The sequence below is a fragment of the Agelaius phoeniceus genome, chromosome 2 (assembly GCF_051311805.1).
Source record: "Agelaius phoeniceus isolate bAgePho1 chromosome 2, bAgePho1.hap1, whole genome shotgun sequence".
In the NCBI taxonomy this organism is placed as follows: Eukaryota; Metazoa; Chordata; class Aves; order Passeriformes; family Icteridae; genus Agelaius; species Agelaius phoeniceus.
Window position 1 is genome coordinate 102,613,177 of NC_135266.1, and position 19,267 is coordinate 102,632,443.

General features: G+C 40.9%; 1 protein-coding gene and 1 long non-coding RNA gene across 3 annotated transcripts; one reads left to right on the plus strand and one right to left on the minus strand.

Moving 5' to 3' along the window:
* Nucleotides 1-521: 521 nt before the first annotated feature.
* Nucleotides 522-4,764, minus strand: LOC129134926 (uncharacterized). The gene is made up of 2 exons (XR_008536243.2): nucleotides 4,639-4,764; nucleotides 522-2,505 (listed from the first exon to the last, which is right to left on the minus strand). It is a non-coding gene; the product is annotated as an uncharacterized LOC129134926 (long non-coding RNA).
* Nucleotides 4,090-18,809, plus strand: THAP12 (THAP domain containing 12). Of its 2 annotated transcripts, none has more exons than XM_054654674.2 (5): nucleotides 4,090-4,466; nucleotides 12,927-13,047; nucleotides 14,554-14,661; nucleotides 15,592-15,628; nucleotides 15,912-18,809. In XM_054654674.2, the coding sequence occupies exons 1-5, from the start codon at nucleotides 4,378-4,380 to the stop codon at nucleotides 17,855-17,857; spliced, it is 2,301 nt and encodes a 766-aa protein (XP_054510649.2). In that variant the 5' UTR covers nucleotides 4,090-4,377; the 3' UTR covers nucleotides 17,858-18,809. The 2 variants fall into 2 exon arrangements, with proteins under 2 accessions (XP_054510649.2, XP_077030600.1); XM_077174485.1 differs by lacking the exon at nucleotides 4,090-4,466 and adding an exon at nucleotides 4,669-4,955.
* Nucleotides 18,810-19,267: the final 458 nt, after the last annotated feature.

Below are 19,267 nucleotides of genomic sequence, written 5' to 3' on the forward strand. Positions count from 1 at the left end.
GCCATGGTTCAGTTGAGGTGTTAGGGCTGGGTTGGACCCAATCTTGAAGGTCTCTTCCAACCTCCTGGTTCTGTGATTCTGTGAACCCTGTGGACAAAGTTATCTTGGGGTTCACAGAGTTATTGTGCATAGATACTTCTGGATACAAATCTACAAAACTAGCTCTGTGGGATTAACCTGATGTCCATTTAGGTCTTACACCCGGGTTATCCCAATAGGGCTGTAAGGCTTGGAAAAGAAATGTAGCAGTAACAAGAATCATGGAAGCATTTCAGACTCTAAATATTCTCTTGCAAATAAATTTTTCATAGAAGGAAACCTGCAGGTGTACTCTGTCACACTAACAGTACTCTCAGAAAATTAAGGCATATGAACATTCACCTTGGGAAAGAAATACAGTCCATTTCCAGAAGCAAACAGAAAAAGTTATTTTATACCCACTATTATGTGAAAGGGAATCCTGTATTTAAGATACAACTAACCTTTGAAAACACAGAGAAAAGCAACACTAACACACAAAATTCCTTTAAGAATAGTTTATTAGAATACAGCTTATATGTTCAACACTAATACAGTATATAATCCCTGTTAAATGTTCTATAGACACACTTGGAAACATACTGTGAATAAGACTTGAATAATCAAGAGGATTATTTAAAATATATATGTACACTTCAGAGGCTACTGTGCAAGAAGAACAGTTCCATGGATTTCTGCACTCTACAACAGAAGATAATTTTTGAAATTTCCAAATAAGTAGTAATGTAAACTAAATTTTATTTTTAAAGAAAGTGCTTCTAGTATCACTACTGGGTTTTGAAAACTATTAGGTCTATTTTCTTTCCATTATGTAGAAAGCACTTAAGAATAATGTCCACATAAAAACCACCATCAAGCAGTCCTCAGTAAGTCCACTTTATAAACAAGTCCTTGCCTTAATTTCATTTAATTTAATTTCATTTCATTTCGATAGCTCCTATGCAAATATACACATATCTAGAGGGTAACAGCCACAACATACTTGTATAGTCCTTCAAATGATACAACCAATATCAATGGAGACTTTGGTCAGAAGTGGCAGCTCAGAAATATATGCAATGGCTAATTTAATTTTAATATTGCCATTCTGGTCTGGCTTGCTCAGAGCCCCAGAAAGGAGTTTAGCATGCCAGTACTTCTGTTTCATGAAGCAATTTGGAGGTGAAAAGGTCTTTCAATATTGGCAGAACATACAATTTTCTTATTAGTTATGAGAGAAGTAATTTTTTCCTACTGAAACAAATTTTCAGTATTTTAAAATTCACTCTAACATTATGCAATCATGCTCCTATACTATTGCTACAATTGAAAATGATCCTGCTCTCTTTTTTATTGTGTTTCCTTGTATCAGCATGAACATTTATGCAACCTGCACCACAGATCAGATGGCAGTTATCTGGACTAAATCTAACCTGAGTTTATTTTAAAAAAGATTACTTATCTGATTAACACATTTATACAGTTCAGTGTCCATGAATGTTGGTGACTGCCAAGTAAAGTCAAACCAACGGGGTGCAGCAGTTTTCTTTAGTATTAGCTTAAATGACTACTCAAAACTACTTCAGCTACATATCCAAGGTAGAATTCAGGCAAACAATTCAAGCAGATGTTATTATGATAGGTCAGGACTACTTGATGACAAGACTTCCTCATGTAAAAGACAACTTTAATCCTGCTCATACTAAACAAAGAAAGCTTAAAATATTTGAAGCTCAAAAGGAATCAAATAAGTAGGGGTTTTTTGTTATTTTTCCTTTATGCACTTTTTTGAAAACTTATACACCCAGCACATCTCCAGGACAGTAGGACTTTTTATGTGAAGATACATAAAGGGTGTATCACAGCTGAATTCTTAAAACTACAGCAGTATTACACCTGAAACAATCATCACTTGCCATCAGCATTTTTAATTTCACAGGTGCTCTACCTACTTTTAAACAGGACGTATTTGGTGAGGGAGCCCTTACCCACTTCCTACCATCCAGTTTTCTGTATCCTGTTTTTTTTCTAAGCTTTATTTTATTTTTACCTAATAATGTCTTCTGACCAGTACAACCTCTATTAATTATTTCCTTACTTGAAAAGCTTGTGGCTTTCACCATTATTTCTTCAACTACCTGAAAGGAGGTTTAGCCAGGTGGGGATTAGCCTCTTCTCCCAGGCAACCAGCGACAGGATGAGAAGACAGGGTCTTAAGCTGTGCCAGGGAAGGTTTAGGTTGTACATCAGGAGGAATTTTTTTTCACAGAAAGGGTGATTAGATATTGGAAGGGCCTGCCAAGGGAGGTGGTAGAGTCACCATCCCTGGAGATATTTAAGGAAAGCCTGGATATGCTGTGGTCTAGTTGACAAGGTTATGATCCATCATGGGCTGGACTCAAGTGATTGCAGAAGTCTTTTCCAACCTAATTGATTCACTGGGTCTGTGTGGGATCATCCATCAGGCTGCAGCGTGACAACATCCTCCTAGAAGCAAACAAAAGAAAGTAAGACAAAAGAACACCATTACCACCTCGATGTCCACCCTATGCCTGGTGTTAAAGCAGACACAGTGTAGCTCATATACAGATAGGAAGCAGCCCTAGGCAAAGGCACACCAGCCCTAGGAAAAGGCACACCAGCCCTGCCCTGCTCCATTCACCCCTCTCTGAGTTTCCTCAGGGAAGGAAACTAAGGGAAACTTAGTCCCAAATGATCAGAACTGTAACAATGAGGTCAGCTGGAGGGCTGGAGACCTGTGGCTGGTGACCAGGAGCTGTGAGCAAAGAGAGGGGAGAAACCAGTCATGGAATTAATGGGGGAATGGGAGGTACTTGGAGAGTGGGGGTTAGATGAGAAAACTATGTAGGGCTGCAAATACATGAATGAAGAAAAAGGGATAATATGGAAGAAGAGAGCAGGGAGACCAGGCTGGCATGAATAAGCTGGACTGGAGAAGAAAAAGCTGTAGAGGAGAGAAAAGTGCTTGTCTGTACAAAAAATGTTATGATCCCCCCTCCTACACTGGGTTTGGAGTGGTCACGGTGTAACACACGCACGCTGTAGCATGTGCACGCACACTTGGCATCACACACGAGCACATGGCATCACATGTACAGTGCAACACATGCATGTGCTGTAACACACATGTGGGCGTTACACCCCCGCTGTAACAAGTAGGCACACAGCGTAACACACACAAAGTGTAACATACACACTCTAACATGTGCACACACACTTGGTGTCACACACGAGCATGTGGCATCACATGTACGGCGCAACACATGCACGTGGTGTTACATGCATGGTGTAAAAAGTATGCACATGCTGTAACACACACACACACACACACACACACACATGGCGTAATGCCTAGCGGTGTCACACAGCCACACACATGGGGTGGCACGCACGGTGTGACAAATATGCAGACACTGTAAACACGCACGCATGGTGTGATGGACCCACGCACGGTGTGATGGACACATGCATGGTGTGTGACGGACACACACAGTTAACACACACACACGGTGTGATGGACACGCACGGTGTGATAGACACATGCAGTTAACACATGCACAGTGTGATGGTGAAACACACGGTGTGATGGACACATGCACGGTGTGTGATGGACACACTTGGTTTAACACACTCAGGGTGTGACAGACACACACAGTTAACACACACACACAGTGTGATGAACACACACGGTGTGATGGACACACACGGTGTGATAGACACATGCGGTTAACACATGCACAGTGTGATGGTCATATACACGGTGTGACGGGCACACGCGTGGTGTGATGGACACACTGGGTTTAACACACACATGGTGAGACGGACACACACACGGAGTGTGACAGACACACACTTGGTTTAACACACGCACGGTGTGATGGACACTCGCACGGTGTGTGACAGACACACACCTGGTTTCACACACGCACGGTGTGATGGACACTCGCACGGTGTGTGACAGACACACACCTGGTTTAACACACGCACGGAGTGTGACAGACAAGCGCGGTTTCACACACGCACGGTGCAATTCACACGCAGACCCCGACACCTCGCGCATGCGCGCCCCCGCCGTGCCCGCTCCTCGCGCGCACGCGCAGGGCCGTGCCCGCCGCGGGCGCGCGCGGTGCAGTGTGGGAAGGAGGTGGCCCCGGCCCGGCGGAGCGCGGCGCTGAATCCTCCCGGCCGCTCACAGCACTGTGGAGCCGCTTCCCGCCCTGCCTCCCCTCCGGCCGCCGCCACCTCCTCCTCCTCCACCCCACACACGCACCCTCCCCCCCCGCCCCCCTCCCGCCGGCCCGCCGATTTAAAGGGGCAGCGGCGCCGGCCGGGGGAACCATGCCGAACTTCTGCGCGGCGCCCAACTGCACCCGCAAGAGCACCCAGTCCGACCTGGCCTTCTTCCGCTTCCCCCGCGATCCGGCCAGGTGAGACCACCGCGGGAGGGGCGGGCTGGGGGAGGCGCGCCCGGCTCTCCCCCTCAGGCCCCGCCGGCGCACAGCGCTGCCTGTCTGAGGAGACATCGTGCGGAGAGCCGGCTCCCTTCCCCCTGCCCGCTCTGCCTGCCCCGCGCCTCCCTCACCGCTCCTGCCTCCTTACCCGCGGGGCCGGCGGGCGCCCGGACCTCCGATGGTGCCTGCGGAGGCCGCGCTCGCTGCGGCGGGGCGGGGCCGGGGGACCCTCCGGGCGGTGGCGGCGGGAGGCGGGCGGGCGGCTGCGCCTGCGCCGGGGCGGCGGCGGCTGCGGCTGCCGCCCCTCGGGGGAGTGGTGGGGACGGCGGCGGCGCCGCTCCGCGATGCGGAGGGAAGAGAGCACCTGGCCGAGAGTGGGGTGGGGCCGTCAGTGGGGTGGTGCCATGGCATGTACGGCTGTGAGAGATGTGGGGAACTGGAGGGGTGCCGGAGCTGTGGGCTCAGGTAGGGAGCCCTGCACTGTGGGAGCCCGCGCAGGCTCAGCGCTGGCTCAGGCAGTGAAGGTCCATCAGTCCTGCTATCAGTCCTGCTGTGTGTATTAGGCGATGTGGTGTGTGCGTGGCAAATGGGGCACTCCTGCGACGGGAGGAACTGTCACGGGATTACTGGGATGGTGGCAAAGCGTCATGACCGACCGCAGAGGTGATGGGAGAAATTCCCAATGGGTGAAAAGCAGGGCTGGTGTACTGGTAGAGTAAAAAGTGTGTGAGTGAGAGACAGTGGAAAATACTACGAAAAATAAATAGTGTACACAGACATAGAAACCCCCATGTAAAGGTTCACCCTTAAATTGAGATGACACTCTTAAAATCACTTGATTTAACATGATGCTCACAATATTGAAGGGGGCATAGGGCAATACCAGTTACCTCTTTTCTAACAGTCGATAGTTAAGGCTGGACTTTTCATGATTTATACATGATATTTACTTCCTTCCTTCCTTGAAGCTGCTTGACCTGAGTTTTGGAAAAATCAAAACCCCATGGGAATTATGCAGATGTAGTATTTTCTAAGGAAACAGACCCTCCAAGCAATTTCAAATGAAGATGCAAAAAGCTTATATTGGTAGAAGCTGCTCTCTAAAGTTGTGATTTTGGATATGTTATGAAGTTCTCCTGGATGAATGCAAGGCCTTGCTGTAAAGGCTATCCAGACCTCTTGATGTCTAGTACATGCAAGATATTGTAATACAATCCATATTCTATATACTTTTGCTTTAATAAGAACTGAAATAAAAGTGCTTGCTTACCTACTCTTATTATTTCATTTTCATGATTTGTTCTTACTGTTGTCTCTTTCTGCCATCTGTCCTGTGAGCCCCTTAAGATCTCACACAAAGAAATGTCTGCAGTTTGTGTTGGCAATGTCTGAGCTTCAGTCTTAATTTGTAAGAGGTCCATGCTGTAAAATGTGAGTCACATCAAGCTGTACAGAATTCCTCAGTAGTTTGCTGTATGAAGAAAATACCCTCTGCAGTTTATAATTTTTTTTTTATTAAAGGACATTTTGAATGAGTGTTTTCTGTGGTAGCAGTGCAGAGAGGTAGTTCAAGGTGTGCGACTAAATGATTACATTTTAAATATTAATTTTTTTAAAACTATTTTATAAACTTTAGGATAGTTTAGGTTGGAAGGAACCTTAAGGCTCATCTCATTCCAAGCCGTGGGCAGGTACACCTTCCACTACATCACTTTTCTCCCAGCCAACCCTTGAAACACTTCCAGGAATGGGGCAACCTCAGCTTCTCTTGGCAACCCATGCCAGGGCCTCCAAACCCTCACTGTAAAAAAATTTCCTTTGTGTATCTAACCTAAATTTCCCCTCTTAACAGTTTGAAGGCATTTCTCCATGTCCTGTCACTACAGTTCCTGATGCAGAGTTCCTCTCCTCTGTAAGGCCCCTTCAGACACTGGAAGGCGCTGTGAGGTCTCCACACAACCAGGCTGAACAGCCACCAACTACTTCCTCATCCTGTCTCCATACGGGAGATGCTCCAGTCCTCTTGCCAACTTTGTGGACCTGGTCCAACATCTCCATGTCTGTCTTTATATTGGGGCAGACTATACACAGTATTTCAGATGGGGTCTCACAAGATGGGCAGGAGAAGGAGAAACTATACATAAACTGTTTATAGCACCTTTGTACTCTTAAAAGCAGTCAGTGACAAAGATGGTGTTCTAAGTTCTCTATAAGTTTCCCCCTTAATATTTTACAACTTTCTGTCCAAATTTGATCATGTATTCTATTTTACCAAGAGCATTTAGAGACTGATAAATTTGTGCATCCTTTTGGTTTTACAGACTTGAGGGTGTTTTATTCTGTGGGTTGGTCTACAGATGGAAATGAAAATATGTTCCTTGTACTGCTTGCTCTCACTTTTGTAGGTCAGATTGGGATGGTGAGCAAAGTGCATTGTCTCAAAATGTTATTTGCACTTGGCAGCTTACAGTGGGAAAGCTGAAAATAAAGTTGTTAGAATACATCTTAAAATAAATTTTAATTAAAAAAAATCATTGATGGAAAATGTGCAGTCTGGGTAAATTGTTTCTGCTACTTTACTGTTTTCAGTGTTTTCCATAATAGCTGGGTAATTTCATTTAATGTTTTCTCAGCTCAGTGCTAAGCAGTTCCAGTTAGACATTCCAAGTCTGATCTTTCAGGTGTTAGGAAGTCAGTGAGAGCTAACCTGCTAAGACTACCTTCTTTCATTTTGGCTTCTTGAGAAGATAAAGGGTTCAGAGATTAGCCTTTGGAGAAGAACCACCAGTATTTAATGGGTGGTATATTGTCTTTTCATATCAAACTAGTGTAAGTAGCCTCTGCTACCTCCATAAGGTTTACAGTTTTATGCAGTCTAGGCAGTGATCCTCACAGTAAGATATGTTTGTTTAACTCTCATCTGTGATTGTGGCTCTGCTCATCATGTTTGCTCAAGTTGCAGTTGAGGTATGAGTGTTTGTTTAGAACAAAATACTTCTTAAGCAAAGAGATGCTGTTCTGCTGCAGTTGACCAGTAGTGAGGTAATGTATACTCTAGCAGCAACTCAGTAAAATGCCATTTCAGCTTCCATGAGATGTCAGCAGATCTCTAAAAATAGAAAGTTTGTGACTGAAGAAAACTTTCTTAAAAGCTAATGAGCAATGCCTAAGAGGTATGAAGGAAACTTTCCTGCCTGACCATTCAGGAGCCACACTGGGCGTCCCTTTGCACAGCCCAGTGCCTTTAATTGCTATGAGCAAAGCCCCTCCAGGGCAGGTGGCTCCGGTGAAACAGAGTGCCCTGGATATGTCTCATGGTGGCAGACAAGTTTCCCTTTCAGCCTCCACCCTGGGTTCTGGGTTTTCTGTAGCAGTCTCAGATGTTTGGTTCCTTTCAGCACTTTAATCATAACGTGGTAACAGCTTGAGCTGATGACTCTGGGGATTGACCCTGAACCAAGAAATCCCTGGGCTTTTATATCCCTACAGACTCTGCACCCAGTCTGTGAGTGCTGCCCTTATGTACAGCATCATTCCAAGTACAAATGTAACAAAACTAACAGGATTACCATAAGGTACAGTATAACATTAGAGATTCCTGTGCACAAATACTTAAATGATTACCAATAAAAAATCACAATCAACTGGTTGATCATCCACTACTTGTTTGATGTGAGTATGGTGTATCCAGTTTCCTTACCTAAAACTTACAGCAAATAGTAAATGGCAGTATATGGTCCTTCTTATTTAACTTCCAATTTGGATTTTACTGAAAATACCTTAGTTAATCCTTCTTCTCCAGATTGTATGTCATGTAGCTGTATTTTGTTTTATTTATTTTTTATTATTTTGTATGAAGTTGTCTCCAACCATTTATTTTCTAAGAGGCTGGTCCTGGATATAATTCTCTGCCAAGCACTATTCCTGTTGATGACCACTCTAGAGGTTGGTGAGAGTTATTTCCAATATCTTGCTATCCCATAGTACTGCTCCTAAACTCCAGGCCTTTTACAATCTACCTGACTACAAGTTTGAGCAGTTTTATTATTTCTTTGTTTAACAGGAGCCTTTGGTATGAGCTGGACAGTGTACTAAAGTGGTTTCTCTTGTAGCTTCCAGCAGCACTTGTATTTCAGTTCCATTAGATACATTCTTTTCAGTAAAGAACTGTGGTTCCTTCAGTAGTGTAGATGTATGACACTCTCCAAAAGCTTATTTAGAATTAGTATAGTCACTCATTAATTACATCTCCACCAATTACATCTCTCTTCCTAATGCAAGTTAATTCAGCCTCTTGGGCATTCACCAAGGGTTGTAGAGGTTCTGCTTTATGCACTGCAAGTTTCTCATTCCTGTGTAGCCTGTGTGTCATTTGCCATTCATGTATGAGGATCCATTGGAGAATGGGATTAGATCCAAGTTCTCTAGAGACTGATCATGCATATTTCTGCGTGGGTGGCTGAAGTGAAACACTACCTGAGCACATCATGATGCAGCTCACTGTTGAAGGGAATGGGAAATGTTCTGGATTAAAAAAAAATCTCAAAATAATATGTGTATTTAAAACAATTTATTCACAACTATATGCTCTTTGTGGGGATGATGCTTGTGAAGCATGTTCAAGAATCAGGTTCATTTCATGTATACATGGTTGTTGAGTGACTTGGACCTAAGTTTGCTCCTTTTCATGGTAATTGCTGTTGCTGCTATTGCTTTTAACATAGGAATTATTCCCTGCTGCTACAGCATCCCATTGAGTTGAGTAGTAAGACTCAGGGCAGTCTTGTGGATGTAGGTTTTGCATAAGGAGTTCACAAGCTCCATAAGCCTGTTTTCTCATGCAGAAATAGCTGAATACTGAAAGATTTGATAAAAGTTAATACATAATTTTATTCAAAGATCTTTCTAGTTGCTTCTTGGATAATACCATGCAGAGCTATAAGTGGGTGATCTCAGGGGTCTGACTTCCTTTTGCTTTGTTATTCCATTCCTCAGAGAGTGTGTTGTATTTGGAACCAAACTCACAGTGAGACTGAAGGGCTGAATTCAGACTCAGATGGAGTTTTCATGTTTGAGTTCAGTCATATAACCTGTCATCTCCTTTTAGTCCTGTAGCTACCTGAGAGAATGTCAACATTTCAGCCTTTGCCATTAGAGCTTCCTAAATTTCTAGAACTCTGGTTGCTGATATGCTGCTCCAGTGGGTTGAGAAGCTTGGTGCCCATGTCTGATCCATGATATGAAAGAGGGGAAGTTTAGATTAGGTATTGGGAAGAAATTCCTCCCTGTGAGGATGGCGAGGCCCTGGCACAGGTTGCCCAGAGAAGCTGTGGCTGTCCCATCCCTGGGAGTGTTCAAGGCCAGGCTGGATGGGGCTTGGAGCAGCCAGGTCTAGTGGAAGGTGTCCCTGCCTATGGCAGGGCCTGGAACAAGATGGGCTGTAAGGTTCTTTCCAACCCAAACCTCTAGGATTGTGTAGTTATGATCCTCAGATGAGGGCTCTGAATACCGAGGGCTTCTTTTTATCATGTGCTCAGGTGATGTCTTAAAGAACCTAGAAATAAAACAACATAACCCTGAGATAATATTAGTATAGGAGGTAACACAAAGGCTGGTCTTCATTGGAGGCCTCCAGGGGCAGATATGGAAAAATGTCCACAAAATGCCTTCCCCCCATGGGGTGAATACAGTCTTAAAAGTTTAGCAAATCAGTATAATTGAAAAAAATCACCAACTAGAGATTTAAGAGGTGATGCCATTTCCCTCAGTAAAACCCTCTCTGAATCCTGCCCATGCCCTCCCCCCATCTTCCTGAGATGGGAACTAAACGTTGTTTGTGAAAATGTGTCTTGAAGAGCTGTTTTTTGCCTTGGTTCCCAGACAGAGCCAAGATAGGATAGGAGGCCTTGGAATGTGGGGCTTTTTCTGCCTAGGGAAAAGGTAGTGTAAAGTACTGGGAAAACTAGCTGCAAATAGAACAATAGGCTACAAAGTTACAAATATATGTGTAAGAATACAGAGATTATATAAAAGATAACAGGCAAAAATAATTTGGCATCACAGGTAGTGTTTACTTCAGCACAAAAGGCAGCAGTCACAGGCAGTTTTTGTGCAACTCTTGAAGAACTTTGTAAGGAAATGATGCCTTGAGAGGCTACCTAGAACAGAGGTTACACAGTGTTAAAGGAATAAAGTAGATATTTAATTAAAAGGCCTTCAAAGGGTACACCTTGGGCAGTACAAGAGCCTGGCCGAGGCTACACTCATGTTGGACAAGAGGTCACATTTTCACACTTTTGTAAGTTTTGGCCCATTTGCATATTAGGGTTACTTGTCCAATTGCAGCTTAAGGTTATGAAGTCCCATCCTCCCAGATTGCTCTCCTCATTTTGCCGTTGTTTATACTTTTTGGGCCTGAAGCTGCAATGGTGTCCTTGGTTCTCGGGCTGGAAAGGGATTGTTTTGTCTAACTAAACTGTGAGGAGAACTTGCTAACACTTTATATGAAGTTCAGTTATATACTAATGCAGTACAGAATCTGGAAAATATGAAAGCTAAAACTTACGGCATCAGGAAAGGAGTATTGGGTGGTTAATGAAATCTGTGTGAGATCATTTTTGAGTAAGCCCCCTCTGAAGAGCTGGTGGTATCTCTTGCTGTCACTGATCTGATCCTTGACTATTACTGAGTAGTACTTACTAAGTACCTACTGAGGTTCTTCGGTTGGCCAAAGAATTCAGGCTGATGTTTGCCTGCCCTTGACAACTGTGTGCCAGTTCTGAATGCACCATTCTTGCCACCAGTTTGTGTCCCTGTGATTGCCAGGAGGTGATTCAGGGGAGTTAACATGATGGGAGGAACTCTGGCTTTGCTCTCTCTCAGTGTTTGTCAGCCTCCCTGAATCACTGAGAGAAGCAGGTAGGACCATGGGGTCAGGCCCTTTCTGTGGACTGAAACCCACCCCACTAACTATAGAGGAGGCTGATCAGCCTCTGTGATCACATTTAATAAGTTGTTTAGTAGTCAACACCCACTGAGAAAGTCTGAGACCCAGAGTCAATATAATTTACATGCTACAGGTCTCCCACTTTAAAAGAGTGTTTATATCATTTGATTAAGTGAAGAAAGCTCCCCTGTTCTCTTTTTGGGGTGATTGCACTGCCAAGCAAAAGTGCAAGATCTGTTGTGCTAAAAAATCAGATTTTTTAATACATTGTTTTCTTTCCTTATTTTAAGTCGTCACTTAGCATACTCTGGATGGATCTCCAAGAGCAATATTAGAAATTATTTTGATTTATGGCATTTGCCATCACTGTTATTTTAATATTTTGCATGAGCAAAAAATTGAGATTTGCAAATGGTTCAGCCAGCAGAGATCAGAATCAAAGATTCCCCTCTTTCATCTGCACAATTGCCCTTTACTGAGCTAAAGTAGAGGTGAATCCACTCAGACCTGGGATTTCCTCATCTGGGCTGCCCACCAAAACATCTGACAAGACAGCCTTTGTTCTTATATTGTTGAGTAATCACTAGTTGTTTTTCTCCCTCCCTACTGCTATAAACCATGATTTCATGTTTGCAGTCAAAAGTAATAGTAAAATTGCTTTATTCTAACTTCTAGCAACAGAAGAAGTTACTTTGTTGCTCAGAGAGTGATGGCGTGTACCCCATTAGGGGAAGTTGAAGCTGACTACTGTATTTGCATCAATTACTGCAAGTGGTTTACTCACCAGAAGAGACTGTCTCTTGTATACCTAAATGGAGTTCTGTCAGTAAAGGAAATATTTCTTTATTCTTGTGGTATATCTTGGAGAACTAATCCAAAGGAAAAGTAAATACATGTAAAAATAGAAATCTAAGGAGAACTTTCTTTGGGCATGGAAGCACTGTCTGTGGAATGGTTGCTTTTCTATTGTTATTATTTCACTTTCATAAATCTACTCTAAACTCCCCCAGTGAGCACAGTAAATAAGAAGAATACTGTATTTTGGAGGGAGGTGGAAAAGACAGCTATCTTAAAAACTGCCTAGAAAACGTTATGACTTCAGACTACAAGCACATCTCTTTGGTTTTTAATTTTTCTTTTTTAAGAGCAAATTCTTTAGAATTAAATAGTTAAGTTTCATGAGCAACTGTGCTACAGTCTTCTCTGTGTGTGTGTGTGTGTGTGTGTGTGTGCATGACAAAGGCAAGAATATATAAATTAAAGGAAAAGACTCCTGAATTTGATGGGGTGATGTTGAGTGGTGAGCAAAAGCAGAAAAAGTGATTTTGCAAAAATTTGATGGGATGTTCCAAAGGAAGTTGTAAAGAACTTTCCTGAGCCTTGTATCAAGGTCACTTGCACTCACTTGTGTGCCAGTTTTGAGTATGGTTTGAAATTGTAAGGGATTTTGTTTTATCCTAAGATTATCTAATTCTTCTCCTTACATGCAGATGTCAGAGATGGGTAGAGAACTGCCGAAGGGCAGATTTAGAAGATAAAACTCCAGATCAACTCAACAAGCATTACAGATTGTGTGCTAAACATTTTGAGACTTCTATGATATGCAGAAGTGTAAGTAAAAGCCAGCATTTTTTTACTGCCTCTTGCAAAGTGTGACTGACATTTTTCACCAGAATGCTGCCTTTTAATCTTTCAGCTCCTGGGTAATTCATCCCTAGGAAAATTAATTTCTCAGTCTTAATTGGGATCACTGCCATTGTCTGGGGCTCCACACAGGCTCTCAGCCATTGAGAATGGTAATGAAGATGAGCAGTCAGAGGAGAGAGAAAAGTGCTGCTCCTGGCAGTTTGATGTGTTTGTTGAACACTGTCCCTCACTGCAGTGCTTTCCTTGTTTCACTAGAGATTACAATGTTATATAAGTTTATTTGGTGTAATTTTGCATATCTCTAATTATTTAAACTTATTAATGTTCTGTTCCTGAAGTGTGTACATGGTGTGATTTAGTTAAATTACACTCTGTTGTGGCCACAAGATTTAAACACTCTTTACATCTGTCAAGCTATAATTTCCTGTTACATTTTCATCCAGCTAAAGTCAAGGCACTGTTTTCTGTTAATGAAGTAATCGCTTTCAGTTCTTTTTGTCAACAATATGATTTTAACAGCTTGCCTAAGAGTAGGAAAGGGTGGGAATTTGTATGAAGTTTTCATTTCTAGGCTGAATTTCACTCTGGTACATAAGCAAAACAGATCTTTTAGTTATGAAGGATAATTAAAATATGCAGGTCAAACTCTGAAGTCCTAGTGGTATTACACGTGATGAGGTCTCCAATTAGCCAGCATCCCTGAAACAGGTGAAAATTGGAAGTAATTATGACTCTGAAAGGAAACACTATGAAACTGGGTTTGTTTGAAATGTATTTCAATCTAATGACAAGATGACATCAGTTACAATTTTGTACTCAGTAGAAATTAGCCAGTATAGGCAACACAGTATATCCAAATATAGCATTTTACTTTAAATGTTTTTTTTTTAACTGGGAGCACTTACATGATCATCTAGAAGTCTTTTCTTTCTTCTTTTTTTTTATTCACAGATAAATTTTCCCTCAATATGATCTTTCACAGTAGTGCTTGGTGGACTTCATAGTTCTACAAAAAGAAGCAATTGAACATTTTTGCAATGAAATGTTTCTAGAATTGTGAAAAAAGTGATTAAAACCAAAACACAATAGTAACAAAATGTTTCCGTTTCCTTTCTGATGCATAAATGTCTTTTTATCCAGAATGTTTATTTAAAAAAAAAATCATAATATTGCAGTAAATTAAAATTATTGCATCCAGGGTCTTTGATATAAAGATAATGGGAACCAAAAAAAAAAAAAGGATTTGTAGTTTGGATTGGAGTTTTCCTTAGTATGTCTTCCTATTTTCAGTGTTCTCTTGATATCCCTGAAATGTAAATTGCATAGCTTAGCTTTCTCTTTGGTAACATGAAAAAGTCAAAGTACTTTAGAATAATAACATAAACAAGAAAAGAAGGAGGGGAATAAAAAGGGCACAATGTGTGAAATTTCTCGAAGAATTCCCTAGTGGCGATGTCTGTTTTCTTACAGAGCCCATACAGAACAGTTTTACGGGATAACGCTGTGCCAACTATATTTGACCTTACAAGTCACCTGAACAATCCCCACAGCAGACATAGGAAAAGGATAAAAGAGCTGGTAAGTTTTTAATGTAAAATTATTGGTTTCTTACTAAAAGAAAACATGACAAGTAAGTTAATGTGAAACTTTTACACAAAAATGTTTAAAATTATAAAAATATTTAGCCACTTGAGTGTTTGTATTTTCTATGCTGCCTATTCCTATATCTTTTTTGTTGATTATGAGTTAAATGCATGATAAAAATTTTATCTAAGGAAATCTTGAAGAAATGATCTGGAAAATTAAATGTGTTGGTCCAGAGCTGATTCTTTCATCCAAATCAAATGTACAGTTTTCTTTTCCTTGTTACTGCAGTGCCAACTGAACACAACTGAAGCTTGATATCCCAAAATTCTTGCTGCATGTTGATTGTGATCTTTGGTTCACCCATTTAACTTCTGAAATCTGAATCAATTTAGACGTGCTTGTTTTAGCTTATTGTTGTGAAAAAAGGATCCATGGATAAAACCAAGATTGAGAATTTTTTTTGTGGGATTGTGTCTTGTGTGTCATTTAGGGGAGAAAGTGTCCCCATGGTTATAAGTATACTGACAATTAAGAGGAACTCCACTCCTAATCTCTGTTTATACTTGAAATTTCAGACAATTTCTTTGTGAGTTTGGTTGCATCTGTTGACTGAAAATGGAGTTAAAGATAGTTCCGTCTACTGGCAGCACATTATCAAATTGCAATAGAATCTATTTACTAATAATTACACATATTGAAGAACCTCCTAATACAACTGTTCTCATGTGGTTGGTGGATACATGTCATGGCTGTAATAAACTACCTCAAGAAACCTCCTGGTGTTAGAATTGCTAGCACTTTTTGGCAAATGTTAACTGGTCTCATCTACAGTATTTGTATCTCATCTTGATATGTTCATATTTTAAGGTCACATGTTAGACATTGTCATCAATATAAGTTCTTTTTGTTTGTTTTTTTAAGAGTGAAGATGAAATAAGAACATTGAAGCAGCAAAAGAGTAAGTGATAAAAATAATTGAGGTAATAACTTTATTTCCTAAGGCTGATGAGGTAATGCAGGACTCATAACTATTAGTTTATATATAACTATTAGTTTATATTAGTTTAAAAGGAGGATAATTGAGTTCCTTCTTGATTCAGCCAGCCAGTCTAAATTGTTTCCAAAATACTCATTCACTTTTAAACTGGAAACATTCTTCTCTGGACTCTGGTAACTTAAATGTAATGGGCAAGTAAATGTTATATTTTATTTTTGACACTTACAGTATTTTCATTTTGTAGTTGATGATGCTTTTGAACGGAAACAGGCCACTCAAGAATCAAATGAAAACAATGAGCAAAACACTGTCTCAGAGGAAGGAGGGGAAGAACAAGAGGAAAAAACCGTCCCCTTAACACTGGAAGAAAGAGAAAACAAAGATTACCTTAAATCATTATTTGAAATTTTGATCTTAATGGGTAAACAAAATATTCCATTGGATGGCCATAATATTGATGAACTTCCAGAAGGCATTTTTACTTCAGACAACTTTCAGGCTCTACTGGAATACAGAATAAATGGTGGCGATGAAGTTCTGAGGAAGCGATTTGAGATGACTGCAGTGAACCTCGAGTATTGTTCAAAAACTCAGCAGAAACAAATGCTTGAGATCTGTGAAAACTGTGTTAGAGAGGAGACACTGAGGGAAGTAAGAGACTCACACTTCTTTTCTATTGTCACCGATGAAGTAGTGGACATAGCAGGAGAGGAGCATTTGCCGGTGCTGGTGAGGTTCGTTGATGAGTCTCACAATCTAAGAGAAGAATTCATAGGGTTTTTACCATATGAGGCTGATCCTGAAATTTTAGCTGTTAAGTTCCACGCAACTATTACCGAAAAGTGGGGTCTAAACATGGAGTACTGTCGGGGTCAAGCCTACATTGTCTCCAGTGGATTTGCTTCTAAAATGAAAGTTGTGGCTACAAGACTCTTGGAAAAGTATCCACAAGCTGTGTATACGCTGTGTTCCTCATGTGCCTTAAATGTTTGGCTGGCAAAATCTGTTCCTGTTGTGGGTGTTTCCATTGCATTAGGAACAATTGAAGAAGTTTGCTGTCTTTTTAATCAGTCTCCACAATTACTAGTAGAACTTGACAACACAATTTCTGCTCTTTTTCAGGACAATAATGAAAAAGGTAATGAGTTGAAGAAGATCTGCCGTTCTCAGTGGACAGGCAGGCATGATACTTTTGAGGTATTAGTGGACCTCCTGCAAGCACTGGTGCTGTGCTTGGATGCTGTGAGCAGTGACTTTTCTGTCAGGTGGAACAACTTCATTGTTGGTCGAGCATTTGTACTTTCAAGTGCATTAACAGATTTTGATTTCATTGTCACTATTGTAATTATGAAAAATGTTCTGTCTTTTACAAGAGCATTTGGAAAAAATCTCCAGGGACAAACATCAGATGTGTTCTTTGCAGCTGGCAGCTTAACAGCAGTATTGCACTCTCTGAATGAAGTGATGGAGAATATTGAAGTTTACCATGAATTTTGGTTTGAGGAAGCCACAAACTTGGCTACAAAACTGGATGTACAAATTAAACTCCCAGGAAAATTTCTCAGGGCACAACAGGGGAACTTCGACCCTGATATGACATCAGAAAATTACTACAAAGAAATCCTAAGTGTCCCAACAGTAGAGCATATTATTCAAGAACTAAAAGATATTTTCTCAGAACAACATTTAAAAGCTCTTAAATGTTTATCATTAGTGCCCTCAGTCATGGGACAGCTCAAATTCAATACATCTGAGGAGCATCATGCTGACATGTTCAAAAATGACTTGCCCAATCCAGACACACTTTCTGCTGAGCTTCACTGTTGGAGAATCAAGTGGAAGCACAGAGGAAAAGATATTGAACTTCCAGCTACTATTTATGAAGCACTTCACTTGCCTGATATAAAGTTTTTCCCTAATGTTTATGCATTGCTTAAAGTCTTGTGCTTACTTCCAGTGATGAAGGTGGAGAATGAAAAATACGGACTAGGACGAAAGCGCTTAAAGGCATACCTGAAAAACACCTTGACAGGGCAAAGGTCAAGCAACCTTGCTTTGCTCAACATAAACATTGACATAAAATATGACTTAGATTTGATGGTGGACACTTACATTAAACTCTACCCAGATAAAGTGGAATTTCAAGACTGTATTCCTTCAAACAATTCTGAAGTAACAGATAATGCCTAACTTTTTAAGCTCTAACCAATCTGTAAACAGCTTCTTCTTAATTAAGTTTCAAAGCTGGGGAGAAAAACCGGTGAAATCTTTAAAAATCACTGCAATTGTGTTTTCATTTTAAGCCCTGGGCTGAACAAGCTGTGGTCAAAGACCTAAATTATGTGGTGTTAGTCCATACTAAATGTGTTTGGCAAACAAAATCAAGCCTGACACAAGCCCATGCTCTTGGCGGAGGTGCTTTCTACATCTGATTGGCTTAACTAGGTGCTCTTTTACTTTATTGCATCGTGGAAAAAGTACATTATGATTGTAGATCTGATGGGGCTGTTTCATATTCACTGAGTAATTAGGATAAGAAAGAAATTCAAACTATTAAAAAGAGTATAATCTATTTCAGTTCTGTTACTTAGGATTTTTTTTAAAAACCCAAACTTTCAAGAAAGTCTTTGATGTATATTTAAGTGGCATTTTGGAGAATGGATTCAGCTATTGCACGATCCCCATGCTGTGGACAGGTCTCGGTGTAAAGTGAATGTCAGTGATATAGGGGTACATTTACGGTTTTGTTGGAAGAGTCAACCTCTTTAATCTCTTGATGACTGTTTACATTCCTTTGTGTCAGACACAAAACTTTTTTCTTTAGGCTTAACAGGCATGGCAGGAGTATTTAAGTTCTTAAAAGACACTAAAAAGTTAACATTTATTTCACAAAAGTTTAAATCTGTTTGCTCTGCCCCAACTTTGACGCAAACACCATCCATCTTACAGTACGTTTATTTGTAAACTCACTCTGGAAAGATTAAAATAAGAGTTTGTTGTTTGTCTAGAAGTAAGATTGGAAATATTGCTGTTATTTTTGGTGAGAATGAAACTTTTTTGTACAGTTTATGGAAATTTAAAATAAAATGTGAATTGCTTTTTACATAGCATTGGATTTCCTAGTAAAGCTGTGCCTCTGGAAGTATGTTCTGTAAAGGTGCCTTTTTATTTTAGCAATTTTTTCTTCATTGTTTTTGCAATTCTAATGAGTGGCATTTTCTGAAGACAGAGGAAACTGTGTGATAGTACCACTGATCTGCATGTTCTGCAAGGTTTTTTAAAGTATTTTGAGATAGCACTAACTACAGTGCTTTTACTGATAGAAGTTCTGACAATCAGGCAGAAAGAGATGAAATTTGAAATGGTTCAAAAGTAAAGTTTTGGAGCTATCCTGATGCATGACAGGTTTATAACTTATTTATCGAATCAAACATTAAAAATCAAATGGCTTAGGTTGAAAGGAACTTTAAAGCTCATCCATTTCCAACCCCCTGCCATGGGCAGGGACACCTTTCACTAGACCAGGTTGCTCCAAGCTCCCTCCAATTAAGCCACACTTCCAGGCATGGGGCAGTGGAAGTGGGCAACCTGTCCCAGGGC

Bases quoted from the DNA above. Each gene is read 5' to 3' on its own strand.
- THAP12 (XM_077174485.1), top strand. From the start codon at position 4,669: ATGGTGCCTGCGGAGGCCGCGCTCGCTGCGGCGGGGCGGGGCCGGGGG. The intron at 4,956-12,926 runs GTAGGGAGCCCT...CCTTACATGCAG, and splicing joins TGCCGGAGCTGTGGGCTCAG to ATGTCAGAGATGGGTAGAGA. The intron at 15,629-15,911 runs GTAAGTGATAAA...TTCATTTTGTAG, and splicing joins AACATTGAAGCAGCAAAAGA to TTGATGATGCTTTTGAACGG.